Source organism: Trichomycterus rosablanca, chromosome 4 (assembly GCF_030014385.1).
Source record: "Trichomycterus rosablanca isolate fTriRos1 chromosome 4, fTriRos1.hap1, whole genome shotgun sequence".
NCBI lineage: Eukaryota > Metazoa > Chordata > Actinopteri > Siluriformes > Trichomycteridae > Trichomycterus > Trichomycterus rosablanca.
In genome coordinates this window covers 26795079-26813321 of record NC_085991.1, presented here as the reverse complement: position 1 = coordinate 26813321, position 18243 = coordinate 26795079, and the positions used below count along the sequence as shown (strand labels likewise).

Genomic DNA, 18243 nt, shown 5'->3' with positions numbered 1-18243 from the left:
CGCTTTGGATGAAAGCGTCTGCTAAACGGCGAAAATTTAAATGTAAATGAATATCATTCACATCCTTTATCAGCTACGTTGGCTCCTTGCGTGGTCTTTCTCCTTCTTACCTCTGACCACTGTGACATCCTTATGTCATATAATGATTCTGATCGGTCATTTATTCCTAAATACAGGCTTTCCACTATGGATGGCCAGTCCTTTAGCATTGTTGCCCCCACTCTCTGGAATTTGCTAATCTCATCTATTCACTTCTCAACGTCTTTCTGCACTTCCAAAGCTCAGCTAACAACCTACCTCTTCTCTCAATACTTCCGCTCTCTCTAATGGCCTTTGTTTTGTGACATGACCTTGGGTTTGTGAAAGATGCTATATAAGTTCAATGTGTTATTTATAAAAATTGTATTTAAACTTTTAGCACTTCTTTTCCTTCAACAATATGAAATATCAACCCTTAAAACAACACTTTATAGGGATGGCTTAAAAATAAGTTAAACACTATGAGTACTATTTTTTTTTTTCATTTCATTCCAGTTCTGTCACACTGATCAAACCAGCTAATGCTTAACATAGTCAGCTTGTACTTGGCAGTAGTAAAATCTTTTTATGTCTTCTGATGGGGAAAGTGGACTGTGGTTAACAACAAAGACAACAAATATATATGTATTTTGAGGTTTGGACAAATCACATGTGCTTACTGCAACACAAAAGCTGTGAAGATCTTTGGACAGCCCACCTTTTCGACATGCACCAAATTTTGGGAATAACTTGTGTCCATAACCTTTCACCTAGTATCATTTTCATAAGCTAACCCCAACTCCATTATTGAATAGCACTGATCTAGTTCATGCATCTTATCTTGTCATGTCATTAAATGGTTTATCACATTAAAGGTGATGCACTGTCCATGCTATTATAATTAGGTAATACGTTGCGGTCAACATGCCAGCCACTGTTCAGTGCGGTGTACATACTGTATATCTACTGTATATCAAGGCTTTTATCACAAACAGACTTTAAAAAAGTAAATATATTATACAAAACCAGTCTGTAAAAGGCTTTAATTTTAGTCACATACAAATGCCACATTTTAAAATCCCTGTTTACAGCCAGGGTGGGACAGTGGGTAAAAGTGGGGGCAGTTTCTGTAGCCTGGAGGTTTACATCCAATTCTCACCCCAGGTTAATGTCAGCTTGGAGTTTGGCATATTGTGTTATTTTTGTTTAATTCTAGTATAATTAGATTTATTAGATTCATTTGTCCCTCACTGTGAGAGAATGATCATGGTTGTGCAATTGTGTTTTAGCCTTGTGCTCAGTTAGAGAACCCAAGATTCCAACCATTACGGTTCGAAAGCCATTGATAGTCAAAATTCTCAATTATTTTTCATCTTTCCAGCCCATTATAACCAGCAATCCTACCTGTATATGATCAGGTAAAAGTTGGAATATCTTCTCAGTGGTGGAGCACAGAATTGCCCAGCAGTTCTGAGCTGGGTTTGGGAGAGCCATAGCCTTAGCCAGGCCTTGAAGAATGGAGCGGCAGAGAGAACGCCTCAGAGCTCGGGTATCTGGATTAAACTGCTGTACCGCCAAACTCTCCACGTACACCTGCAGCTTATCTTCTGCAACATGCTTCATCCACGAACTCAAGCACTCGTACAGAAGAGCTCTGGTACGCAGCTACAAGTGTCAGAACGGGAAACACACATTATACAGAACATGGAGAATCTGAATTAACTTATCCATTTCTCAAACACCAGAATCTCTTGGTTAGTGAGCACTTACACTGAGGCTGTGGACCAGTGGAGGAGCGAGCCATACACCCAGGAAGAGTGAAGCACTGGAGGAACTCTGGCTCTGACTGGCAGCCAGCTCTATGCAGTGATGCTGTACCTCCTCACCTACAGAGGGCACAGAAGAGCATCACCAGTCATCTGACCAGCTGTTTGAAAAAGGAGTACATACAACTGTATCTAGTGGTTACTAAATAACACTTCTCTCTTCAGTGTGCAAATTTTGGTGTGAATTACTTTGATTCTGTTTATTTCAGCTATTTAGGTGCTCAAGTGGTGCAGTGATCTAACATGCTAGCACACCAATGCGGAGTGTTCACATCTCAGAGCCATCCACCTGGCCAGGCATCCACACAAACATTATTGATCATGTTTGAGGGAGAAAAGGTTGGACAGGGTCTCTTCTTGCTGCTGCTGCGATATGTGATCTCGGTGACTGGCTCTTAGTGTGGAAACCAAAAATTGGTAGGTGATAATAAATGGCCAGGGAATGCAGCAAACCTTGATCAGGGGGTTGGGCAAGCAGCAGCAGATTCACAATTAAGGAAATACTTAATTGGAAATACTTAAATTGGGAGATAAAGGGGGAAATCCACAAGAAAATTGACAACCTGGCAGGAGAGGGGCTTAAACCAGCAACCTTCTGATTATTAATCTAGTACTTTAACCACTGAGCAATTGATTTTTTGCTTAGTTAGCAGAGGTTTTCTTTTCACTTCACTCCCATTAACTACATTTTACTACATAAACACTTAAGCTAAGGCCAAAGATGCCCACACTTATTTAGATTTACCAAAGTTGAGTCTCATCACGGACAAGAGGATGGCACTCCAGTTGATTGGTGGATATTGGAAGCTAGCACCCACTGTGGCCAGTGGAGCCAACACTGCCTTTAACAGATCTGGAGGAATGACCTCAGGCCCTGGAAACAAAAATCCATGTATTAATTAATTAAATTAATTACAGTAATGGAGCTTAGGAATGATGCAACATCTTACAGTAATTAAAACAATAAAGTCTAGTATAATACCTTTCCTTCCTGCTTCAGTAATGTACAGCACTGAAGCACGGATGATACTCCTCTCTGGGAGATAGCTGAAGTCCTGTGGCACTGAAGAAAAAAGACAGAAAGAGAAGCTACAAAAAGAGGAAAAAGTCCAATCTTTTTATATTTACTATTTAGTTAAATGTATAAATTGATAATTATAACATTATTTATGATATGAATATTAATTATAATGAACATGGGTACGTGTATAGTGAGTGTGAAACAGCTCCCATCCTAGCATGATGTAATTGACTGTAACTGATTTCATTACATTACGCTACATTTTTACAAGGAAAAGTGTCAAATGTGTCTTTTTTCCTTACAGTAACAAACTGACTGCAAATAAAAAAGCCTTACAATCCAAGAAAGACACCCAATACTGAAATATGTAAATAATAATCCAGCTCATACCTGCAGTTCGGCTGTGGCTGCTGGACATATGAGCCAAGTGCAGATGAGCCACCAAACATGCTCCATTAGACTGAAGACCTAATGCTCCTGAGAAAGAGATGATCTGCCAGCAACAGTAAAACAAATAAGAGAAAGAAACAATATCTGCAATTTAATGAATGAAAATAAGAATATTAAAGAAAGCTTTGTGCATGACATTAGGGATGCAGTGATATAATACCGAGTATTGGTATTGGACTAATTTTGGCCTGAAGCACTGGCTTGGTTTTAGCAGAAACAAAATGGAAGAGTGACGTTTTTTTTATTCGACACACTAAAGCTATCAGTGTGTTCATGTGTGCTAGTGGTCAGCCTGACCCTGATCATGCACATAAATACAAGACCTGAGTAGGCATAAAGCTGTTTATTGCAGAACCTGCCTGATACATTGGTTGACCAGTGATATCAGCTGTAATGTGTACCATTATTTTTTTTCTATTTTATTTATGGATTCATCCCTTTTTCTCCCAAATTAACATAGCCAATTAGTCTTCCACTGCTGGGGACCCTAATCACACCCGAGGATGATATATTTGCCTACCATACATTGGTGGCTTCGCACATGAGGCCGCGCACAGAGAGTCACAAACTGATCTCCGCGTTCCTCTACTTCTGTACAGGCGCCTCAGACTATTAACCAGAGTCCTTACACAGCGTCAAGACCACACCCTCTTTTTAGTCCGATCTTTTCCCACCCAGCAGCCAATTTTGTCTGTTGCAGGCACTGCCAATTGTTTCCGCTGGGGCGTGCAGCCGACCAGTAGCAGAACTAAGATTCAAACTTGGGGAGTTTAGAATCCCAGCACTGGTGTGCTAGCAGAATATCCTGCTGCGCCACCTGGGCGCCTCGTGTTCCATTATTACATCAGATACAAAATCCATAACTGTGTAGAATAGAAGGTATACAAAGAATGAGAATATTACCTGTGTAATAGATCTTATGACCTCGTTTAGTCGATTCTGCTGCTGAGAGGACTGTTCAGATTCACTCTTAAGCTGCAAAAAAGCAGAAAAATCCAAATAAAAAGACTGATGTAGAGCCATTGATTTTTTTTTCCTTTCAGTTGCTTCCGTTTTTAAGGGGTCGCCACAGGGGATCTGGAGTGCATACCAGACTTGGAACAGTCTTTACACCGGATTCTATTCATGACTGGGACCAGCACTGAGAGTCACGCACTGCGCATGCAAGTGCACCTCCCAATGACAGTGCACCCTACCTGCTAGACTGACCTGCCTGCAGTACAGATCTGTCTTCTATTGAAAACTTATAGTGCATTATGTTGTTAAAGAAAAGGTAATAAAACAGTGTTAAACCTGCCCCTGTCACAACATTCCTAAATTTAGAATGAAGGTTGTGTAAAGGCGGCCTATATTGGCTACAAAATGATGTGCAAAAGTAAATGAGACCTGTTTAAAAAGACTACCGGCTGTAATAGCTACAAAAGATGGTATAACCAATTACCAAACCAGTTATTTTATGTTTTTGAAAATGGTTACAAAATTTAAGTTCTAGTTTAAATGGATATAATTTGTCCAAATACAAGTTACAAGCTGGCCCAGCAGTTATGTAAAAAAAATAGGGGAAATTAAATCTTTTTTTAATTAAAGTGGAAAATGAGGTGCAGTAGTACTGTAGAGAAAACCTCCTAGAGGGCTAGTATTACTGCAATGTCATTTATCTTCTGAGACATGTTTCATGAAAGCACATTATGCCGTTGGGTGCTGTTGTCTGAAGCATATTAGGCTGTTTATAAAGACAACATTTTAACAGCACTTGTTGACAGCTAGATTTTATAATTCAGTCTGCAAACACAACATCCAGTTTTACTAATACTCACAGCATGATGATAACCAGCGATGTTAAGTGTTCCATGCATTGAAATGTTCTTAGACGTAAAAACACTCACAATAAAAGTATGTTAGGGACTTATTTTGGGGAATCTTTTTTATCATTAAGGGAGGGCTGTGTAATCAGACACCCACAAGGATTTCACTTAACACCGGGGGTAAAAATGTGCCCCTTATTCCTCTTCGAGTTCTGCTGTTACTATGGAGACACGTCCTGGCCACCATCCAAGTACAGTGGCATTTGCATTTAAATAGGCGAGACAGCTCTCTGTGTGTGTCTATGAAGTGGGTGGGCATTGAGGGGTGTAATTTGCCACACAAAGCATAAGCTGGCACAGGTGTGCACTTTAAAAAGGCCAGAAGCGGTATGACACTGGCATTTGAGGCTGGTACCATTTCAGGCTGGCACCATCCGAGCTGGTGATGATAAGCCGGGTGCGGAAAGGGCAAATGAGCAGGTAGTTAAGTGCTGTTTAGTGCTACATTAATCTCCTTGGCTTTAAAAGTCACTCATTTAAAAGCCACGCTTTAGTACAACCAATAAAAAGACTGAACAGTATGATAATTCTTTTAAGCTACACACAGGACAGTCTGAATTGTTTTATAGGCTGTGATATGACATGAGTCTAAACACATCATAAACTAACGTCAGAAACCCTGTACAGGACAGTAGGAAGCTATTGTCCATCAGACAAGAGGGTAGGTAAAAATGTAAATACACAATAACCAGAAGTGAACCTTTGGTGAGACACTTGGTGTAAATCTAAAAGCTTAACATGACTAAACGTACCAATAGAAATTAATTTAAAATATTTATTTATTAGGATTTTAATGTAATGTTTTACACACTTTGGTTACATTCATGACAGAAACGGTAGTTACTGGTTACACAAGATTAATAATTTCACAAGTTTAATGTCAAACATAGTCATGGATAATTTTGTATCTCCAGTTCACCTCACTTGCATGTCTTTGGACTGTGGGAGGAATCCGGAGCTCCAGAAGGAAACCCACACAGACACGTGAAGAGCATGCAAACTCCACACAGAAAGGACCCAGACCACTCCACCTGGGAATGAAACCCAGTACCTTCTTGCTGTGAGACGACAGCGCTACCCACCGAGCCATCGTGCCACCATAATCTGAAATAGCTCACTAAATTTCAGAAGATGCTGGTCAGTTACTGCAGTTTAGCTGTATCGTTTCGATTTATATATTGCCTTTAGAAAATCATCAATCTTACCATATCGAGGCTCTTTAATTTTGTCACATTATACCATGAAAATAGAAGTAAATGAAGTCTGACTTTTTCCAGCTGTATTTACACATTCTAACCCTCATCATCAACATGAAAATTATATATTTTAATATAATTTACCTTAAACTATTTACTTTGAATATATGAATATACATACTAACTGACTGATCTGCGGCTATGCAGCCCCATACGCAGCAAACTGTGATGCACTGTGTATTCCGACACCTTTCTATCAGAACCAGCATTGACTACTTCAGCAATTTGCTACAGTAGCTTGTCTGTTGGATCGGACCACATGGACCAGCCTTTGATCCCTACGAGCATCAAAGAGCCTTGGATGCCCACGACCCTGTTGCCGGTTTCCTTGGACCATTTTGATAGATACTGTCCCCTGCAGACCAGGAACACCCCACAAGAGCTGCAGTTTTGGAGATGCTCTGACCCAGTCGTCTAGCCATCACAATTTGGCCCTTGTCAAACTCGCTTAAATCCTTACGCTTGCCCATTTCTTCCCGCTTCTAACACATCAACTTTGAGGATAAAATGTTCACTTGCTGCCTAATATATCCCACCCACTAACAGGTGCCGTGATGAAGAGATAATCAGTGTTATTCACTTCACCTGTCAGTGGTCATAATGTTATGCCTGGTCGGTGTATATATTTAATATTTTTGTTTAGCTTATCCAAATACTCGATTGCATTACGCTTCCTCTCCACTGATACCGATCCCGTTTTGATTGGGGAAAGCGAGACTGACACACGCCCCCTCCGACACGTATGCAGTAGCTGACTGCATCTTTTACCTGCACGAGAAGAGTTCATATGTGGATCAGATTTGTGTATGCAGAGACACACCCTGATCAACGCATTATTCCTCGACTCTGTGCAGGTGCCACCAATCAGCCAGCAGAGGTCATAATTGCCTCAGTTATGAGGTCCCTATTTGGCTCCCAGCAATCGTTGTTCATGTAGGCACCCAGCCCAGCCAGATGGCAGAGCTGAGTTTTGAACCAACGAGTTGGAAATGTCAGCTCTGGGGTGCTAGCGTGTTTTACCGCTGTGCCACCTGAGTGCCCCAATTTGACTATTTTTAAAGTAACTATTATACAACCAATATTGTACTATATTGTACAACCAATCACCTTCCAGATCAACTACCAAGGTAATTTCCCTACACCTGCCATGAATTATAGTGGTTTTTATTACGTCAGAATAAAACCAGCTGTTTCCTGACGATTCCACTACTAGTAGGGCATGGTAACACAAACATTCAGCATGGCTGGAAAGGTGATTTCAAATGGCTTAGTGATCCAGTTGTGGAAAAGCAAAAGTTAGAAGAAGGATACAGCAGCTTTTACTATCCCTCTGAGTACTGTTAAGAGCATTATCAAAATTTGTACAGTGCATGGCAGCACCAAGACAAGACTGGACCATATCTCCAAACTAGCTGACTGAAGAAGGACTAAGTTTGTATGGCTGAGATTGATTGGTCTGCGCATGTGACACCAATCTCTCAAGCTTTACACAAAGCTGGCATTCTTGAAAAGGTGCCATGCTGAAAGACTTGGAAGATTCCAGTGCCATGTGGCAAAATGTTTTATGATCAGATTAACTTTTTGGACTGAACTCCAAGCAGTATGTTTGGAGAAAACCAAACACAGCACACCGCTGAAAATACACCTTACCTACTGTGAAGCATGATGTAACAAAATTATGTTATGGGGATGTTTCTCTTTAGCAAGAACTAGACATATTTTAAGGTTTAGAGAAAATAGATGCTGCCAAATAAATCCAAATTCTTGAGGAAAACATGCTGCCCTAAACAGCTGGTTCATCTTCCAACATGACACCATCTCTAAACAGTGCCAAAAAACAAAGCGAGTTAGAGCCCTGACCTAAATCCAGTCTGTGAATAAACTAGAATAAAGCAGCATTGCATTGCTGAAATTTGGATGAACTCAAACATTTCTGTCAGAAAGAATAGACAGATATTCCCTAATCTATGTGTGCAAAGCTGGTAGGGACATATTGAAACATAACAGACTGACGGCTTTAAGTAAAGCTTAAGGTGGCTCTACAAAGTATTACAGGAGACTTACAGGATGATTATTGAGAAAGTTATTCATGTCAGGAACGGTAGTTACTCATTACACAAGGTTATATCGAACACAGTCTTGGACAATTTAGTGTCTCCAATTCACCTCACTTGCATGTCTTTGGACTGTGGGAGGAAACCGGAGCACCCAGAGGAAACCCACGCGAACACGGGGAGAACATGCAAACTCCACACAGAAAGGACCCAGACCGCCCAACCTGGGGATTAAACCCACGACCTTCTTGCTGTGAGGCGACAGTGCTACACACTTATCCACCGTGCCGCCCACTTAGGAATAAGTAAAAAGTAACTACATCAAAGGGGTATAAACATTTTCTATATACCCTGTAACACTGTATTGAAAGCTTGAGAACACCATACAGTTCCAGCCAAATTCGGAAAGTGAGTGATGCTTACCTGAAGAAAAGCAGTCTCCGAACCTACGAGTGAGATCATGCCATTGAGAGCTGCCAGTCTTTGCATGGTTGGGCAACCCTTACAGGAAAAAAACAAACAAAAAAAACAACAAAAAGACATGGATTTGGGTTATCAGAAAATACCGTCAAGTTAAAAAAATGGAATTGATTGAATTAGTACAGCTTTTTGGCAGTAATCCCATTTTAAAGACCTGACTGTATGTAGTACGGTGGTATCTTGTAACTCGACGTCCTCTAATCTCAAAATCTTTAAAACTCGAACTCTTTGTCAAGAAATTTGTACCCTCAACTTAACATATACCTTAAACTAGACGTGTGTGCGACTGTCGTTTTGTTCAGCGCTTGGCTCGAGCGGTGCAGTAAGACATCATCAAAGTGCGACTGTGAGACGAATCTGCATTTGTGTGGAATTCACTCTGAAAGCTCCACATGTACCTGTGTTTAGCTGCATTTTTCTCCTGTTTCACTTTTAAACGTGTGTTATAGCTCAGGTTTGGAAGAAATTGTAAGAATCAGCTTTTCTAAATCTAAAATGCTTATCGTTATAAAAGCCTAATGTAACTTAATGTATTAAAAGAACGACACAGGAACACAAAACTTTTCTTAATTATTACTGCTCCTAAGTTCTTTCCACTAATGAAATTCCTAACTTGTTTTAGTACAATAATTCACGTTAAGCTTTGTGCATCACCACACTCCATAGGAAAAAATGGCAGTCAGCGCAAAAGCGGTTTTGCCACTTCTCATGTGAATTACTAAGGGATACAGTATTCCAAAATCAAGCATCTCCACGATTAAAAAGCATAAAAAAACAATAAACAATAAAAAGTGCAGGTGTTATTGTATTTTTATGTAGTTTTATAACAGTTTTCACTTATATTTTAATGTTATTTATAATATATTTGTGTTATTATTTGTGTATACGTTTCAAAAACAACCCCATTATTTTACATTAGACTAAAATATAGGCAGTTTTACGGGACCAGGAACACATTAACAGGTTTCCCATACATCCTTATGAGAAAAAAAATACCTTGAAACTCAATGCCTTTGACGCTGAGTTTTAAGGTACCATTGTAGTTATAAAAAGCTACGCAGGAGCGGCTAAAATTGCTCTGGGTGTTAGTGTGTGTGTCTGCCCATGTGTTTTCTGCCTTTCGCACAATGAACCAGACCCACCATGACCTTGATCAGAACAAAGTGGTGGTAAAAATGAATGAATAAATATGTGTAGGACGTAAAGTACCTCTGCCAGCAAGATCTTGGTCCATGCAGAAAGCAGGCGAGGGTGGAGGTCCTCAGCTTTACCATGACCACAAGAGGACAGTCCATACACAGAGAGGCCCAGAGCCAAAGCCAAACCTGGAGTCTGCACACAGAACACACGGCCTTACATCAACCAGCATTATCACCAACATTATGAATGATTTAAATACAGTGATGACTAAAATATAAATAATTGTATTTTTTTTATTTATTTATTAGTGCTGAAGATCTAGTAAAATTAATTTTAACTCTACCACAGTTAGTTCCGACCCTACAATCTGATAGAGAAGTGCTTTAACCTTGCTGATATTGGATGGATGGATGGGTAGGTAGATAGTGAGGTAGGTAGGTAGGTAGATAGTTAGATACGTTATTTATCCTGAAGTAAATTATGGAAAATTGAAATAATAGCACAGCTTTTTCCACTCAAAGCTGTATTTCTCCGCTGATGCGTTGCCAAGTAACAACAAGCTTTATGCACACAAATCTTAAATGGTTTGTATTTGTGCTTTTACAAAACGAGAAGTTAATAAAATGCATGACTAAGGTAGCATTTAACCTGTAGCCCGCTTGGCCAGTGTGACTGCAGATGCACATCAGATTCTTATCTGACATTACCATAAAAACCATTAGGTCAACTGCAGTAAGGGCAAAACAACTGAACACGATTGAATTAGCAATAAACAAACAGATTGATACATACAAATAATGGAATAACCCTCAATATTTTTGTCCTTTATCTCTTCATCTTGTCTTTGTATTTCAAACAATCATTACTTGGCCAGGTTAATGATTGTTATTAATATCATTGTTGTTAAACCATTAGCCATTCAAGTTTAACACACAGACAGCTTTCTGACCCAAAACTATTGGTGTTGGTGCTTGATTAAAGACCAGTATAATATCTGTATTGGTGATAAAATGTTGTGATTCCCACCTGCTGGTTTTCCTCAGTCATGGATCTCAAAGTGTTCATCATCTCCTCAGCCTTACTGGCATCAGTAATGCCACAGCTGAATGCAGACACTCCAGCACATGAAACAGAGTATGCCAGAACCTACATTCCAAAAGAGAACACATGCTTTTATTATTTATGACCTGAATTTACACACCTACATCTTTGCAACATTAAACATCAAATCTAATCCATACATACGAACAGATTAAAAAATAGCTTTCACCCACAAGCAATTAAATGCAATCAAATGCTACCCCACACATGAGACTGGAATTATTTATGTACTTATGTACTTATTGTCGGCTTTATTTATTATCTGCATTCCCTGTGTGTGTCCTTGTGACTCAAAGTGTACATGCACCTGCTGCTAAATGGTTTTTCGTTGTTTCAACAATGACAATAAAGATCTATTCTATCAAAATATTAATCACATAATGTTTGCAAAGTTATTAGTGCACTTCTATTAATTTTCTTTCAGTATCTATATTTGTGTCGCCCACAGTACACAGACAGTATGTAACCAAAAGTATGTGTACACATGAACATGTAATATTTCCACAGTGTTTTGGTGTGTGTCTGTTGGACTTTGTGCCCATTCAGGCTAAAGAGCAGTTGTGAGCCACTGACAGGTTTACAAATAATGTTCGATTATATCCCAAAGCTATTCAGTGGGGATGAGGTCAGGGCTCTGTGCAGACCACTCGAGTCCCTCCAGGTCAACTGGCACCATGCCTTAATGGACATTATTTTATGCACTGAGGATCAATCATGCTGCCAAAGAACAGGGTCTTCCTTTTTCGATTGTATACACCTAGTAGCAATGGGTATGCCTGAAACATCTAAACTTAATCATTAAGATAAGATAATCCTTTATTAGTCCCACAGTGGGGAAATTCAGTGTTGCAGCAGCGAAGGGACAGTAAAGCACTCAGTACAAAAAATAGACAATAAAAAGTACAGTGTATAACAATAATAATAATAATAAAAAGTCAGAAAAAACTCTGAAAAACTCTGAAAAAACTAAATATTTACAAATAATTACAAATAATAATTGCACATGGGAAAAAATATTGCACATATTGCACATTGTAATAATTACATGGGGAAAAAGTTGCACATTGTTATGAATAATGAATGATTTAGAGTGTGTGTGTGATCTGTCTGGAGCAGTGCTGGTTATACAGTCTAACAGCAGCAGGAAGGAAGGACCTGCGATACCGCTCCTTCACACATTTGGGGTGAAGCAGCCTGTCACTGAAGGAGCTGCCCAGTGCTGCCAGAGTGCTGCTCATGCATGGGGTGGGAGTCGTTCTCCAGCATGGATGCCAGCTTGGCTAACATCCTTCTGTCTCCCACCACCTGCACTGGATCTAAGGGGCTCCCCAGGACAGAGCCGGCCCTCTTAATAAGTTTGTCTAGTCTCTTCCTGTCCGCTGTAGATATGCTGCTGCCCCAACATACCACTCCATAAAAGATGGCTGATGCCACCACTGTATCAAAAAAAGTCCTCAAGAGTTCCCCCCCGCACTCCAAATGACCGCAGTCTCCTGAGTAGGTAGAGTCTGCTCTGACCTTTTTTATAAAGTGCAGTAGTGTTAACTGACCAGTCCAGTTTGTTGTTAAGGTGAACACCCAGGTACTTGTAAGAGTCCACTCTCTCAATGTCCATTCCCTGGATGTTTACCGGTGACAAGGTGGGTCTGCACCTGTGGAAATCCACCACCAGTTCTTTGGTCTTCCCCACGTTTAACTGGAGGTGGTTCTGCAGACACCAGTCCATGAAGTCCTGGATCAGTTCTCTGTACTCGCTGTCCTCGTCATTGTTTATAAGTCCGACAATCGCTGAGTCATTAGAGAACTTCTGGAGGTGACAGTCCGGTGATCTGTGCATGAAGTCAGCCGTGTACAGGGTGAAGAGGAACGGTGCCAAGACCGTTCCCTGAGGGGCCCCTGTGCTGCTGACCACCATATCAGACACACAGTCCCGTGCCCTCACATACTGTGGTCGGTTGGTGAGGTAGTCCAGTATCCAGTTGGACAGGTGACTGTCCACTCCAACATGATCCAGTTTGTCCTTTAGGAGCCCCGGCCGTATGGTGTTAAAAGCACTGGAGAAATCGAAGAAGGTGATTCTCACAGTGCTCCCAGGTTTCTCCAGGTGCGAAAGAGCTCCGTGTAGCAGATAGATGATGGCATCATCCACCCCGACGCCAGGTTGGTAAGCAAACTGAAGAGGGTCCATGGATGGGCTCACCAGAGGGCGGAGGTGGGTAAGGACCAGCCTCTCCAGTGATTTCATCAAATGTGAAGTCAGTGCCACCGGTCTGTAGCTGTTGAGGTCCTTTGGGTGCTGTGTTTTCGGCACAGGTACCACACAAGATGTTTTCCACAGCTGTGGTACTCTTCCCAGCTTCAGACTCAAGTTGAACATGTGCTCAACTACCCCGCACAGCTGATCTGCACAGGACTTGAGGAGCCTGGCACTGATGCCATCTGGACCCGCAGCTTTCTTCACCTTGATTTTCTTCAGCTCATTCCTCACCTGGGCTGTTGTGAAGGACAGATTGGAGCATGGGGGCTGGGTGTTGGAGTGCATGAATGGAAAGTTAAAGTTGCCAGCAGATGAACCAGTGGGAGGTGGTTGTGATAAGGGCGTGAGTGTGAGAGACGGTAGTTATATAGTTAATTAGGAGTTGTGTTCACAAGTAAATGTATGACCTGGCAGGAAAAGTTTTAACACATCTGAGAATCTGACCTCCTGCTGCATGCGTCCCATGCCGCTGCTGTCTCGCAGGCTCTGCAGCAGTCTGTCTAGAGACAGAAACACACGTCCTCGCTGTTCTTCGACACTACTACTACACAGAGAGCTGAGCAACAGCCCTACAGCCAAAACACAGCCTGAACTGAAAAAGAGAAACAAGTGGTGAGAGAGGAGTTAGAAATGTGAAGAAGAGTACAAAAAAAGAGAAAGAACATGAGCAGATTTATTTATTTATTAGGATTTTAACGTCATGTTTTACACACTTTGGTTACATTCATGACAGAAACGGTAGTTACTGGTTACACAAGATTCTTCAATTTAAGTTTAATGTCAAACACAGTCATGGATAATTTTGTATCTCCAGTTCACCTCACTTGTATTTCTTTGAACTATGGGAGGAAACCGGAGCTCCTGTAGGAAACCCACACAGACACAGGGAGAACATGCAAACTCCACACAGAAAAGACCTGGACCGCTTCACCTGGAAATCAAACTCAGGACCTTCTTGCTGTGAGGCGACAGTGCTACCCACTGAGGCACCGTGCCACCCAAACATGAGCAGATAGGAAAGGCAAGTGAATGGCTTATACCTGCTGTGCTAATTATACAGTTGCTAAGCCAGCATCACTGTTCACATATTAATTTACATACATTTGTGTGTATCTCTCCCTATAGAGCTATGTTGGAAAACTATCTGTATAAAAGTACTGGAAGTAATTATGAATTAATAAACAGTAGGTAAGAGGTGCTTGGCTAGTGTAGCAGTCCAATGCTCTTGAGTTAGAATTTTGGTTGTGCTATTGACCTGGCTGGCTGTCCAACAGGCACAATTGGCAAATTGATTTCTCATGGCCGCTTCAACTGCTGGAAATTTGCAATTATAAATGTAACAAAAATGACGTGTAGTATCGATACTTACCGATATTAACCGCTGTTTTGCATGCTTGTCCATAACTGTTTATTGAATGTTTTACCTTCTGGACTGTGGCCTTAGCTTAGCTGCTTTTAGTGTTATTCATATCTTCACACAGAAAGAGCAACTGGGCCTTAATTGGCCAATAAGCGCACAATTTGTCAAAATATACACAAATAGTGTTTTTAGCTGCTTTATACTTCAACATCTCGGACATTTTGACTAACCGATTGCTAACTGAATTGCTGTAGGATTGCTAGAACCGCTTCATAGTGCAAATTAAGCAGTAAGCTTAAGGCACTTGAACACTACACAAATGAAAATGTTAAATCGCTAAACACAAACCTTAAATTTGGAATTTTATAGCAAATTGCATATTACATGAGAAACGGCTCATTTCACGGTCCGTGTCGCAATTTTCAAGTCTGTGAATTAGGTAGGTAGGGCCTTACTTATAATACTCGAGTTGAATGCAGCGGATTTAATCAGGTTTAAAGACCTGGGTGACTTTAATAAGAGTTTAGTGACAGTGACTACTGTGCAGTGTAGGACAATCCATCCCATAAAGTTAAAAGACCTGCTAATAATGCCCTGGTACCAGATACCACAGAACTCTCTCAGATGTTTTGTAAAGTCCATGTCAAGACAGATCAGACACTCATTCTAGACAGCATATTAGACATGTGGTCCTAATGTTTTGGCTCATGGTATTTTCGACACCATAAATAATAGTATTTTGGGCTTACTTATACTCCAGCTGGGTATTAAAACAGCACGCCTCCAAAAGCTCCAGATAACTCAGCACCAGCTTCCACATGGACTGCCCACCTATGTCACTGTAAATAACATCCAATGTGAACACACATATAGATATTTATAAATGCACAGCATAAAACTGTGTAGTACCAACCTGACTTTCTCCTCATTGAGCCAGGCCAGCAGCATACCCAGTGCCAGGCCGCTGTGAAACTGCACGGCCTGCGAGTCATCTGCAGTGGGTGCATCAGGCAGCCCTGATTTCAGGGTGTCGAGTATGGTAGGCACGGCCTCCCTGTGCGAGGTGACCAGCACGGGTACTAGCATGGCCAGGCCGAGTGCTGCACAGGAGCGGGCTATAGCACTGGCTGTGTTTTCACCCGAGTATGAGCGCTGCAGTGAGAAGAGAAAAAAAAGCAGTAAGTATGGCATACGCTCATTTGTATTGCTATGGAATAATCTGGAAACAACATGACAAAGCAGAGTGATGATACTGTATAACCCAAGCAGAAGCTGGTAATGAGAAACTGGATAGATTATAGATTCTGATTGCCACACCTAAGATCAGTTCTACAGCCAGTGTAGCAAACCATAAATCCAACAGAAGGACATTTAGAGCTGCCAGATAAACATGGCTGAATGTGCATATAAAAAACGACCCTAACCAAGTTCCATGTATTAATGATGTGTTTGGAATTTGAAGTTTTATAGGTTACTCAAGATTGTAATGGTTCATGTGCTACAATCAAATAAAAACTAATTACACAGTGATTTTCCAAATGCAGAAACTCATTACTTGTCGGAAGACAGTATGACTGAGCTATAATGCATATGGCACAGTAGGTGGTACACCTATATCTAAGTAAAGTGCTAGTTATTATTATAAAGCATTGGTGCACTTGGTCCTTGAGCAAGGTCCTTAAACCTCAGCTGGCTGAATTGCATTCATTTATAAGTTGCTTTGGTCTGCTAAATGTCACTAGATGTAGGTGGTGCATTACTCACATGAACAAACCAAGGGAAGACTTGTCCTTTGGGTCGGCTGCTGCTGCTCACAATGCTCAGAAGAGTGTCAATAACCATAGACAGCCAATGAGCTGTTGGGAGGATCTCTGGACCCACCTTCAGACACAAAATGTTATAGTGTAGATAGATAGATAGATAGATAGATAGATAGATAGATAGATAGATAGATAGATAGATAGATAGATAGATAGATAGATAGATAGATAGATAGATAGATAGATAGATAGATAGATAGATAGATAGATAGATAGATAGATAGATAGATAGATAGATAGATACTTTATTTATCCCGAAGGAAATTCTTGAGTGTCATGATCTGGTACAGAATTCTCTGATGCTATTCAGGTTATTTTAATATAATTTTTAAAGATGCTAAACTCAGCACATGTGGATCTAAGTTTCACGCTATTTGTTTACAGAAATTATGTGGACATTTTGCACAATGTCTCAGTATGCCAGTAAGGTAAAAGTCAGCTTATCTTAACAACTACACTAATAATGTCAGGAAAATATTTGATATATCAACCACATCTCTATTAATTATGATTAGCATGTTAAGTTAGCTCTTGTAATAGACAGGTTGCTACTAACTCATTCACGATGCTAAACTGGTTCTGCTCATGGTGTTTGTGTTCATCTTACTGTTCTACATTACTGCCTGTTCATTACAGTTTTCATGAAGTAAAAAACTTGCTGACATAAAACTTGATGTTATGCTATAAAATGCTATAAACAAATCAAACCAATAGCAGTTGGCTATAGGGTAAATGTAACAGACAAATTTTACATTCCTAACCTAAATGCATTAAGTCTAGATTTGTTTTTACCTCAACTTGTCCATTGCTTTGAGCAGGAAGACTACTCCCATGGCGACTCAGGGCCACAGCAAGACCACTAAGAGCCAAAATGCAGTTCCCCTGGACTACTGGACTGTCCCTGCAATACACACAAAATACACACTGAAAGCACAAAATAAATAAGCAAAAACACAAGTTTAAATCCCTGTTAAAATAAAGTAAATATTAAACCACCTGACATTAAAAGATCATGATTATGGTGATGTGCATAGAATTTAATAATAATATACAACAAGAAATCTTATTAAACAGACAAAGGATATTTATTGATACATACAAGTAACCTTGAGAACATAAGTTGTGTACTTTCATGGCACAGTTTTTCAACTCCTACATATTATTAGTGATTTTAAAACCCTAGTGCTAGTCGGTATAACCTAAAGTTAGATTACAACATGATTAAACCATTGGGGACTTAATAAAGACTGTGATGTTGTATATAAACATTTGTTATATTCGTTAACTAAGCTGTCACTTGTACCTCTACAACCAAGAAAGAGAGAGTTTTCCATTGCCAGCTCACCTAAATGACACACATTGGAGAAATCCAAAAAAAAAAAAAAAAATGCATTTATTGTTTTGTATTAGAGAAACAACTGAAATTCCACCCAAAATCGGAAGCGCTGATTCACCACGAGTGAATCTTTGAAACAAATCCGCACTGATCCATGGAGTTGTTTACGCACGACACCATAATGAAATAGAGTAAGCAAAACAAATGAATCTTTACCATAGATAAGAGCACAGTTCCCTGATTCGACTCCAATGAACAC

At 40.3% G+C, this 18243-nt stretch overlaps 1 protein-coding gene across 2 annotated transcripts in view; it reads right to left on the bottom strand.

The window, feature by feature from the left end:
- Window positions 1-18243, bottom strand: part of focad (focadhesin) — a 94396-nt gene that overhangs the window by 6273 nt on the left and 69880 nt on the right. For both annotated transcript variants that reach the window (XM_062994084.1, XM_062994085.1), the window contains exons 25-38: window positions 17441-17549; window positions 16593-16709; window positions 15742-15980; window positions 15578-15667; window positions 13913-14060; window positions 11137-11256; window positions 10180-10302; window positions 8914-8991; window positions 4219-4290; window positions 3256-3358; window positions 2827-2907; window positions 2590-2718; window positions 1789-1904; window positions 1423-1683 (exon numbers count right to left, since the gene is read on the bottom strand). In XM_062994084.1, the coding sequence (XP_062850154.1) occupies window positions 1423-1683; window positions 1789-1904; window positions 2590-2718; window positions 2827-2907; window positions 3256-3358; window positions 4219-4290; window positions 8914-8991; window positions 10180-10302; window positions 11137-11256; window positions 13913-14060; window positions 15578-15667; window positions 15742-15980; window positions 16593-16709; window positions 17441-17549 (1786 nt within the window). The remainder of the gene's footprint in view (window positions 1-1422; window positions 1684-1788; window positions 1905-2589; window positions 2719-2826; window positions 2908-3255; window positions 3359-4218; window positions 4291-8913; window positions 8992-10179; window positions 10303-11136; window positions 11257-13912; window positions 14061-15577; window positions 15668-15741; window positions 15981-16592; window positions 16710-17440; window positions 17550-18243) is intronic.